At 37.4% G+C, this 12,500-nt stretch overlaps 1 protein-coding gene across 5 annotated transcripts in view; it reads left to right on the top strand.

The window, feature by feature from the left end:
- The window catches only part of LOC106868471 (uncharacterized), a 374,724-nt gene that overhangs the window by 272,827 nt on the left and 89,397 nt on the right, over nt 1-12,500 (top strand). For all 5 annotated transcript variants that reach the window (XR_016241222.1, XM_089349730.1, XM_089349731.1 and 2 more), the window contains one exon: nt 11,196-11,321. Coding sequence is in view for 4 of the 5 variants with exons in the window: in XM_089349730.1 (XP_089205856.1) it covers nt 11,196-11,321 (126 nt within the window). In the remaining variant the exon portion in view is untranslated. The remainder of the gene's footprint in view (nt 1-11,195; nt 11,322-12,500) is intronic.

Below are 12,500 nucleotides of genomic sequence, written 5' to 3'. Positions count from 1 at the left end.
GCCTTTGATATATAAGTTATGCTTGATTAGCAGACAATGGGAGGTTAAACTGCAGCAACGGCAACTATAACAATAAGAGCAACAACTTATACATAATTTGAAGGTTGCAAAGCACAATAAAACCATTCATCGTGACTCGAGGTCGAGGATGAAGGTCTTAATGTTTTCTTTTTTTTTCTATAGTTATTTATGAATTCTAAGGTAACTGATGAGTCCAATTCTTTCTCGGAATTTCCTTCCACAAATGGGAAAGGAGGTTCCGTATGGAACGTTCCTTCTTAGTCGTTCTTGTCTATCTTCCGCACTTCCATTTTTTTTCTTCTTGCTCGGCAATCCAACTGGTTTCAAAAGTTGTCAGTTCCGCTTTGATGATCGATCTCCAGCGTTCTCGATCCCGAGCATTCCTCTCCCACTTCTCGATGTCGATATTATAATTCTTGAAGTTGATTTTCAGCACATCTTTGAATCTTTTCTTTTTCCCTCTTCTTCGTTTTCCTTCTTTTAGCTAGGAGTAGAGAAGCTGCTTCGGTGGACGGTTGTTTTTCATTCGAACAATATGATCCGTCCAATTCATCTGTTTTTGAATGATGATGGCTTCGATGGAGACCATGTTGGTTTCTTTCGACCCACTGATTGTCCTTCTTTATTTCCAGCTGATGTTGAAGGATACTCCGAAGGCAGCGTTGGTGATACGTTTCAAGAACTTTTATAAATCTTCTGTATGCAGTCCAGGTTTTGCATGCGTATAGGGGCAATGGAATGGCCACTATCTTGTAGGTCATCATTTTTGTGTATGTTTGAATGTTTTGATCTTGGAACGCTCTAGTTTGGAGACGGCCAAAGGCTGCACCGGCGCTTTTGAGTTGATAGCGGATTTCATTGTCGATGTAAGCATTGGAAGAGGGACAACTTCCCAGACATGAAAAATAATCCACACTTTCTAAGACTGCGCTTCTCGATGCCACTGGCTGGTTGCGCACTGTTTGCCCCTCCAAAGAAAGAGGCAAACTAACAGTAGAGAACATTTCTTTGTGTTATAATTTGTATGTATGTATGTATGTATGTATGTATGTATGTATGTATGTATGTATGTATGTATGTGTGTATGTATGTATGTACGTGCGTATGTATGTGTGTGTGCGTGTGTGTGTGCGTGTGTATGTATGTATGTATGTATGAGTGCACGCGCGCGTGCATCCATACAAGTACATTTACATACATATATGTATATATATATGTATGTATGTATGACGGGTAAACAGGCTGAAACCTCGAAGTCAGTGCCAACACTATTGTCAAAGAATAATAAATGCGTATTCTATAAAAAAAAGTATTGAGCAATCCTGCACTTTAACGTTAAATTGCTTTTATTATAGCTTGACATAAAAACAAACTTTTATATATATATATATATATATATATATATATATATATATATATATATATAATATATCAACTGTACGAGTTGATGCACCTCGATTCTTATGAATATATAGATACATACACATACATACATACATACAGACATACATATATGCATACTTATATATGTGTGTGTGTGTATGTGTGTGTGTATGTGTGTGTGTGTATGTGTGTAAATGTACATATATATACGTGCATCATAAACACACACACATACACACACGTAGTAATATATATCTCCAAGTAAGCGCCTCAGTCCTAAAGAACGTCGAATATCAGACACTGTTGCAACAATAATGATGAAACTTCGAACAGATAATTTATTTATCATGTCACACAATATGTTGTTGAGATTTCCATTGGGAAGCTGATACTATTTTTATAATTTATTATCGGTTCTTCTATTTATATTACCAAAATAAAATATTCTTAAATTAGACCAGATATCAAGATATATTTCTTCTTCGGTTGCTGGAGAGAGATGGGGAGTAAAGGCGGATGATAGAAGCGGATGAAACAAACTAAAAGATAGGGAAGAACGAATTTGATAAAGCATTGAAGCAATGAGAGAAATTTAGCTGCAGTAGCTACTCTTCTCCGGATTATATTGCCCCAGGCTTTTCTCTCTCTCTCTCTCTCTCTATATATATATATATATATATATATATATATAAATCCAAATTGAGGGAGTGGAGCTGGTAAAATCCAGGCTACATATGTTTCCCAGCTAGAAGATTATCTGATATAATAATATTTCAAACTATATCTTCGGCGAGTTTATTTGGGATTCCTTAACGACAATGTAAACCTCATATAGTTAAGGCACCCTTCGCTGACTAATTATCACATCTGAGGATCTGTTAGCTAGGAAAAATATGTAGCCTGGATTTTATCTGCTCTACTCCCTCAATTTGGAATTCTATTCGTATTATACCGTGAGGTATAACATCTTTTTTTTTTCAGCCTATAGAACTTTGAAATGAGAAAAGCCCATAACCTTCGACACGAATAAATTATTTTTGCTCTTGAACGTTGGTTTTTATACTCACTACAGACTGATCGAAGCTTACAAACTTCTATCACTTAGATCCATGGATCTTATATTAACATGCATACATAGATGCATAGATACATACATACAAACATAGGTACGTACATACATGTTGTTGTTGTTGGCACTCCGTCGCTTACGACGTCGAGGGTTCCAGTTGATCCAATCAACGGAACAGCCTGCTCGTGAAATTAACGTGTAAGTGGCTGAGCATTCCACAGACACGTGTACCCTTAACGTAGTTCTCGGGGATATTCAGCATGACGCAGTGTGACAAGGCTAACCCTTTGAATTACAGGCACAACAGAAACAGGAAGTAAGAGTGAGAGAAAGTTGTGGTGGAAGAGTACAGCAGGGTTCACCACCACCCCCTGCCGGAGCCGCGTGGAGCTTTAGGTGTTTTTGCTCAATAAACACTCACAAGGTCCGGTCTGGGAATCGAAACCGCGATCTTATGACCGCGAGTCCGCTGCCCTAACCACTGGACCATTGCGCCTCCACACTTACATACATACAAACATAGGTACGGACATACATACATACATACATACAAACATAGGTACGGACATACATACATACATATATACATACATACATACTTACATACATATGTGTGTGTGTGTTTGTGTGTGTGTGTGTGTGTGTGTGTGTGTGTGTGTGTTTGTGTGTGTGTGTGTGTGTGTGTGTGTGTGTGTGTGTAGACTAATCTTGGCTTCTTGAACGAGCAGATATTTACGGAGGAGAACGTCCACGTCCTTCGCAGGCTTGTTGATGCCAGACGAGTCCAATTCGGGACAAGCACGACCACAAAAACTGCATGGGAAGTTGGGGCCTGATCAAGGCTGGTCGTAGTGGCATTATTTTTCCTTCTTTTTCTCTTGTCTGTAAGAATGGTCCTGTGGGCAACATCAAATGAGGCTGTTGATTGGACAACAGTGAGACACCGGGTTTCATGATCAGTGTGACAAGGACAGACTACTGGCGGTAATCAATGTGACAGGCATCACAATATTTTTTAGGGTGTCCTTGTACATCTATGGTGCACCTCTGTCACGGTGACCAGAGGAGTGTTCGCTATCCATCGTGATGCTGGGAAAACGATGATCCTATATCATGGTGACGGGAAGCCCTCTACTTTTTCTATCCAAAAGGGTTTTACAACCTAATAATATTAACGTTGTATTATTTATAGCCTTATGTGCTTCGAGAGACACTGTTCCAAAAAAGAATTCTATCTATCTGTCTATATACACATAAACACATACATACCTACATACACGTATACAAGAATACATATATATGCATACACGCACACACACACACACATATATATACCTACATATATGTGTATATATATATATATATATAGTTCAAAAAAACAATAACGAAAAAACAAAAAACAACAAAGTGAGGACGTGATATGGATAGTATTATTGGACGCTCAGGAAAGGAAAGAGAGAGTGTATGACGTTTCGGGCGTAGCCCTTCGTCGGAAAGATGGAAAGTTCGGAGAATGGAAGAACGGAGAAAGAGGAAAATGGTACCGATGCCCACGAGGTTACATGATGAAAAGACCGGAAGAGGAGGTGGTGGGGGAAAAGTTCTTTCTAAGATAGGAGAGTGAAAAAGGGAGATGAATCTGTGCGTTTGCGAAAGTCTGCGAGTGTGTGTGTGATAACAGAACGTGTGTGTGCGTATGTATGTGTGTGTGTGTGTGTGTGCATGGTTTGGTGGTTTATCTGTTAGTGTGTTTGTGTGTGTGTGTGTGTGTGTATGACGTAGTGGAAGAAATTAGTAGCAGGACTGGTTAGTGGACGCTGTAGACAGTGTAGGTAGAAGGTCAACAGGTGGTTATTTGGGTGTGTGTGTGTTCGTGTTTGTGTGGGGTTGTCGGTGTTAGGTACGTGTACGTGTGTGTGTGTATTTTGTATGTGCGTGTGTGTGTATGTGTATGTTTTCTGTGCGTGCGTGTGTGTTTGTGTGTATGTGTATGTTGTGTGTATGTGCGTTGCTGTGTACGTGTGTGTGCGTGCGTTTGCTATTGTATATGCGTGTGTTGTTTATGCCCATGTGTGTATGATTGTATGCGTGTCTGTGTGAGTGTGTAGTGTTGGTGAGAAGTGTGTGTGTATGTGGGTGTGTGCGTGTGTGTGTATATGTGTGGATGTGCGTGTGTGTGTGGGATTGTGAGTGTTAGGTACGGGTGTGTGTGTGTTTATGTGTGTCTGTATGTGTTTCCGTGTGCGCGTGTGTGTATATTTTTTGTGCGTGCGTGTATGTGTATATTGTGTATGTTTTCGTGCGTGCGTATGTGTTATGTATATGAGTGAGTATTGTGTATGTGAGAGGTGTGTGTGCATGTGTGTATATGTGTATGTGTGCATGTGTGTATATGTGTATGTGTGTCGTGTATGTGTGCGTGTGTGTGTGTGTGGTTTTATGTATGTGAGGGGTGTGTATGTGTGTGTTTATGTGTATGCGTGCGTATGTGTGCCAGGTATGTGTGTTATTTTGTGTGTCCACTCCTGTGTGTATGTGTGTGCATGTGTATGCGGCTGTGTATGTAGGCGTGCGCGTATATATGGGTGTGTATGTGTATATATGTGCGTTCGGCTATGTGTGTGTGAGGGCGCGTATGTATGTTTGTCATGTATGTGGGCGGTATATGTATGTGGGCGGTATATATGTAAGGTGTGTGGGTATGTGTGCGTGTAGGTAGTGGTGAGATAAAAAGTGGAAAAAAGTAAGTGTAATAACAAGAGAATAATGGATATAATGTAAGGGGGACGAGGGGGGGGGGGTAAAAAAAAAATTATGTAAAGTGTTGCAGGGACGTAAAGGGGAGAGTCATAAGGAAGAGAAGGCTGCGTTGAGTCCGAAGGGGAAAGAAGAATTAAGGTTGAAAATGTAGCGTTGCTCCAAGTGGAGTCGCGAGGGAGTGGACCCATGGTGCAGGGCGAGGCCAAAAACGGAGATGTTAGAGGGAGAGTGGTTGGGCAGTTGGAAGTGACGGCCGACAGGGGAGTCCGAACCTAGCCGAACGTCCCTTAGGTGTTCGGTGAAACGGTCGGCCAGCCGGCGGCCCGTCTGCCCCACGTAGAGTTGGTTGCATAGGGTGCATTTGATGCAGTAAATAAGGTTGGAGGAGGTGCAGGTGAAACTGTGTGGAATGTGAAGTGTTTGTAGGTTCGATCCGGTGACAGAGGTAGTGTTGGTGATGAAGGGGCAGGTATATATATATATATATATATATATATATATATATATATATATATATATACGTACATACACACATATTTATATATACATGTATGTATGTATGTATGTATGTATGAATGTATGAATGTACATATATATGTGTATATGTGTATATATAGCTTGAATTTCGATGGAAGATGCATAGAAGTGTTTTAAGACACAAACAATTAATCGTAATTTCAAGATGTAATAACAAACGCCATAATTTTATTCATTTTAAAACTTTTATTTAGATTTCTGTTGCTGGTGAAATGATGGATATTTATTATATAAACGTGTGTTTATGTTTGTTCCCCGACCACCTGGCAACTGACGTTTTGTTTACGTGTCCGTAATTTGGCGTTTTGGCACAAGGGACCGGTAAAATAAATGCCAGACTTACGAATAAAAATAAATCCTGGGGGGTCGACTAAACCTTGAAAGCAGTGCCCCTTAACTTATTCAAACAGTCTGAATAAACCGTTGAAGGCGAAACACTAGATCTCAATCAAATACTTATTGTCAATAAATTTCACCTTGTTTTTAATGTATTGAATCTCACTACCGGTAAATGTTTACGCTGTTTTTCAAAAAGTTGATTGAAAATATACATATATATATATATACATATATGTATGTATACATGTATGTATGTATACATGTATGTATGTTCATATACATACATATATAGACAGACAGATAGATAGATAGATAGAGAGAGAGATAATCGTTGTTTGCACCATGTACGGCGAGATCTGGAATGAATATTTGCATGTTTATTATAAAAACGTCTAGGCAGGTTCAGACGCAAAATACGCTTGTTGTAGTATGTCATAACTTATCCCTTTTACTATGATCATAGATACGAGGGAGAATAAAAAAATTATGTGCACTCTTGTTTTTTCAATGCATTTACACAAAGGCAGGGGATAAACAAGTACGTCACTTTTCTATATAGTCTCCCTTCTTTTCGATGCACTTGGTCCAGCGTCCACGTGTTTATGTATTCCCTCAAAGAAGGTTTTCGGTTGGTCGTGCAATTATTTATGTACCGCTTCCTTCACATCTTCATCCCTAGGAAATCAACGACCTCGTAAACTATCTTTGAGCAGTCCAAAGATATGATAGTCAGAAGGGGCGAGATCTGGGTTGTAGGTAGGGTGTTCCAGTACCTCAACACTCAATTGGTTAATGGTTCCAACGGTTTGGGCGGCCGTGTGTGGACCTGAATTGTCATGCAACAACAAAACTTTCTTCTACGCGCGTAATCTTTCATTCACTTTCGTTTTTATAAATTTACTAAACTGATTAAAATTTTTAGTCTAATATTCTATAGATTTTATGGATTACAAATTTTCTCTTAGATTTTTAAGATTTTTAAACTAGTATTTTGTATAGTACGCTTTTCTTGATGGTGTCTGATCTCCTTCATCGTTTGAGTTGCACCATGGTGGTTCTTCTCTAAATTATTAATATATATATATACACACACACACACACACACACACACACACACACACACACACACACATATATATATATATATATATATATATATATGTATATATATATATATATATATATATATATATATATATATATATGTATATATGTATACACACACACACACACACACACACGCACACACATATATACATATATCTATATACATACATACAAACATACTCTCATGCACACATATAAAATATGATTTATGAAGCATCAATGTGGCTGGCAACTGCTGCAAAGTAAACGAGAGCGGGTACATTGCGTGTGTGTGTGTGTGAGAGAGACTATGTGAGTGCGTCTATGTATTTATATACGTGCATGTGTATGTGACTATATGAGTGCATCCATGTGTTTGTATGCGTGCATGTGTGTTTGTAGTGTGTATGCATGCGTGTGTGTCTTGTGTGTGTGTCTGTGTATGTGAGTGTATGTATGCGCACGTGTATTGGATATAGCTAGAACAACACTCAGAGTCGGGTGGTACGTACGCATCGAGGGACGGGTAATTTAGTCTACGACTGATAATAGTGGCAAGGCGGTGCTATCAGCTGAAAAAGAATATGGGGAAATACTTAAGTTAACCACAAGAAGGTAAGGGAACCTAGTGAAACGCAGTAAGATATTTTTAGCGTATTATTTGAATGAAGCAATTATTTTGTCTTATTTTTAACTCGTTCACAAAGACTGAGGTTGTATGAAAAAGATCTAAATGAACGAGGCTTTCCTGTTTTCTGACTCGTTTTTTTGGTAGATTACTTCCGATCTATGATTCATACAGAATCCAGCTTAGAATGTTGTATTCTGCCTATTTTCTTTGGACCCCTGCATTATTCATTGTGAAATGTTTCATGTTAGAAGTTAGCTAAATCAGGTCCATTAAAACAAGAAAAATACCTTCAGAAGTATTAACAAAATCGAAACTGATGATGTCCCCTCCCCCGACACAGTCATTCAGTCTGCTAGAAATGGCAGCCAAATATTCCTGACATCACACCCCTGCCGTTAAAAAAAAAAAACAGTGCATTTTACCAAAATGATATATTTTACCAAGAAAAAATAACGGCGACGTCTGAAATGTCTTTGAACAAAATCTACGTAATCAAGACTGTCCTGAATATCAACAAGAACACCAGCAACAATAATAAAAGACTACCCATTTCGTCCATGTTTTACTTGAAGGGTGTCGACTTGCGATTGTTGATTTTTAAAAATATGACCAGTCTTGGAGGATTTACGAAGATTGGTGGTCATAGTAACCTTAGATCCATAGTATTCCTTGAATGGTACTCGTTGGAATCTTTTATTTATCAAGAGAATTGCTTCATCTATGTGTTCACATTTTTTTAATTATGTATACTCTTATCTCATCCTCCTTCCTCTCTCTTTCTTCTCTTCACTCTTTTGCGCAATCTCCTCCTTCCAAATCGTAAATTGTTTTTGTAATGTCCCTTCATCAGGTGGCAAATAAAAGAAACCCCAGTCACCATTAGAAGGGTGGCGAACTGGCAGACTTCTTATGAGGGTGGTGGACTTGCAGAGCGTCGGAAAAATACTCTGCAGTATTTCTTCCGGGTTTTTATATTCTAGTTCAAATCCCGCAGAGGTCAACTTTACTTTTCGTCCCCCTGGGGTCAATAAAGTAAAGTGTCAGTCTTGTACCAGATCGATGGTATCGATGAATCCCTCTCTCTTAAAATATGCGGTCCTTGTGTCTAAAGTAGAAACAGCAAGGCGGCGAACTGGCAGAAGTGTTAGAGAGTCAGAAAAAAAAAATGTCCTGCGGATTTCTTCCGATTCTATGATCTGAGTTCAAATCTCACCGAGGTTAACTTTGCTTTTTATCGCTCCGGGGTTAGTAAAATAAGGTATCAGATAAGTATGGGCCTTACGGCAATAACTAGCCTCTTCCAGTAAACTTGCTGGCCTTGTGCCGATCAGAAATAATTTTTTTCATTATTACGAACATTAGTGCGATCGATCGGCAGAATAAGTAGAGAGTGTGAAAAATGCTTTGTAAGGATTTAGCTACTTTTTGTTTCTGTGTTCGAATCCCGTCAAGGTCGACTTTGCTTCTTACCTTTCGGTATCGATAAAATAAAACACTAGCCAATCGACTATAATCCTTCTCTCCAAAAATGTGTCGCCTCGTGCCAGTGTCAGAAGTCAAAGACGAAAGACGAAAGAATCAGCAAAATTGTTAGAGTTTAAAACAAAAAATTCCTGAGAGCGTAGGCTAATCTGCTTAATAGTATTTAACCACGACACTTTGATAGGAAGCGCAATGGCCCAGTGGTTAGGGCAGCGGACTCGCGGTCATAGGATCGCGGTTTCGATTCCCAGACCGGGCGTTGTGAGTGTTTATTGAGCGAAATCGCCTAAAGCTCCGACAGGGGATGGTGGCGAACCCTGCTGTACTCTTCCAACACAGCTTTCTCTCACTCCTACTTCCTGTTTCTGTTGTGCCTGTAATTCAAAGGGTCAGCTTTGTCACACTGTCACGCTGAAAATCCCCAAGAATTACGTTAAGGGTACACGTGTCTGTGGAGTGCTCAGCCACTTGCATGTTAATTTTACGAGCAGGCTGTTCCGTTGATCGGATCAACTGGAACGCTCGACGTCGTAAGCGACGGAGTGCCAACAACTACGACGCTTTAATGTCTGCGTTCAAACTCCACCAATGCTTGAGTTTGATTTTTGTTTTGTTAATTAATTGTTGTTATTTGGGTTTTATCTTCTGGAGATCTTTCATAGGTCTACACCAATTCTAAATCTTTAACTATTTTCACCTTTAGATTATTATCATATTCAACATTTCCACTTTTCTATACTTAGATCTTCCTCGTATTTCCTTGCATTCATATTGTTGTTGATATAGTTCTGGTTTAGATTTTGTTGGACATCTTCTGTGCTTATGATAGAGTTTCATTGTGTTTTGTTTCATATTTTCTTTGATACATTTGCGCTGTCTATCTTTAGGATACATGTTTTCAGCGTTTTTTGTTTTAATATTTAGTGTTGTTTTTTTAATGTATAATTTCGTTTTTGTACTTGTTTTCTGTTCGTTGTGTTTTGTTTATGCATATTTTTGTTAAAGTGTTCTATTTCTACGTCTGATATAGTTTGGGTTTTAAGTATGTATCTTCTTAAATTAGCAAGTATGAATACATAGATCAGGCTTATTTTCTCTCCAAATATGCATGTTATGCCAATATAGTTTGGAGATAATGGAGGGTAGGAAGATGTAGAGTGTAACTGTAAAATATCCATGTAGTGTAGAAATATATTCCTTTAGGATCAATTTATACCCTTTCCGTTATATTTTCACAACTTAAGAAGTATTTATTTAGATAGTAATTAAATTTATCGGATATCGTTTCAAGCGATGAGGAATTTCGCATTTTCTGTTTGCCCTCTTCTTTTTTAATCTTACTATATTTTTTGTATTTCTTATGTATCCAATTTTAGAAAAAAAAAAAAAATAAATGAGTGGAAATCGAACCAGTGTGTGTGTGTGTTAAATAATAAGACATTAAAAGAGAATGACTCTCCCCAGACACAACAACAACAACAACAATAATAATGATAATAATGATAATAATAATAATAATAATAATAATAATAATAATAATAATAATAATAATAATAATAATAATAATAATAATAATAATAATAATAATAATAATAATAATAATAATAATAATAATAATAATAATAATAATAATAATAATAATAATAATAATAATAATAATAATAATAATAATAATAATAATAATAATAATAATAATAATAATAATAATAATAATAATAATAATAATAATAATAATAATAATAATAATAATAATAATAATAATAATCGTCATCCTCCTCCTTCTCCCCCTCTTTGTCGTCGTCAGCAGCGTTTCTATCACAAAATGAATAAACGTGACTAATGAGGCGAATTTGTTATTTTTAATTCTTTCCGTTTTCTTCCTTTAAGGTAAAATTGGTGATTCCTGCCAAAAACATAGCGACTGCCAAATCAAGGAAGCAGAATGTCGAGACAGTGTATGTACATGTCGGCGGGCGTTCTTTGCAAAGGAAGCCAAAGATGCGTGTTACAAATGTGAGTATTAAAAGACACAGAAATACTTATATATTATAAAGCAATATGTAAGTGAGGGAGAGAGGCTTTAATAATGTTAACAATATTGATGGTTACTACTATTACCCCCCCCCCCATCGAGAGGGGTGAAAAAAGATTGGTAAAGTAAATAAGATGCACCAAATGTTGTAGGATCGACTTGGCTTTCATAAGTTAGTCAAGGGAGGAGAAGAAGAGACTGTGTTCTTTACAGTCTTCTCATAAGATAGATGGAACTGATTCCTTGCCAGAATATCTCAAATCAATGACTACAAATTATGCCAAAGTCGCGAACCAGTTTTGAATCTCAGTTGCCATTTCATTCCACTAAATCACTGAGTCAATGAGGCTACCTTTAAACAGTCACCTGATGTACAAAAAATAAAGAAATGATATCTTAGATGTTGCAATTCTATATACCACCCCCTTAAATGGGCAAACAGGCCATGAACAGAATTCTTTTGACCACCGGACTGTTTGATCACAGTTGACCTGGGACTAACTACAGCAACTACATTACAACATTGAAAAGAACGAACCATGGACATAATTTTTTCTCCTTTGTCTTTCCTCCAAATCTTAGTACCTAATTTGCTACCAAATTGAGAATATTGTTATAAAGTTCCCATCCCACAGAAAACAAATATGACCACCTATCCAATATCATGGAATCAGCAATTTATCCACTTAGCCAATGTGGAACTGCATACGGACATCCTTAAAATTGAATTCATTTACTTGAAAACGGATCTTTTTGATTTGCTTTATAATTACATATTGATAAAATAACATAATTACGTTACGGTTAATGTTTTAAGAAGAAAAATATACCGAAGCCGCTTTTAGGTCAACCAAGACGTTTATTTAAAATTAATTTGTTTATATTTTGGTGAATTTGTATGGGTGTATGTGTTTGTGACTGTCACCTGTAAAATATAGGCATTCTTTTATTGTAGTCTCAGTGCACAGTGGTGATCGAAACAACAAAATCTCATTCCCAAAATACATAGACTTGTGGTGTGATTCAATCTGGCTGTTCACGTTTACTGTTACTCTTGTTGTTTTAACTGGTTTCAAATAATCAGCTTTGACTATGGTGAGGGATCGCTATGTTATATGTTTAAATAATTCTTAAATATCAAAATTAGGAAACAATGTAAT

Source organism: Octopus bimaculoides, chromosome 3, assembly GCF_046866305.1.
Source record: "Octopus bimaculoides isolate indiv1 chromosome 3, ASM4686630v1, whole genome shotgun sequence".
Taxonomy (NCBI): Eukaryota; Metazoa; Mollusca; class Cephalopoda; order Octopoda; family Octopodidae; genus Octopus; species Octopus bimaculoides.
The sequence above is the reverse complement of the archived record's forward strand: the minus strand, read 5'-3'. Positions and strand labels throughout refer to the sequence as shown.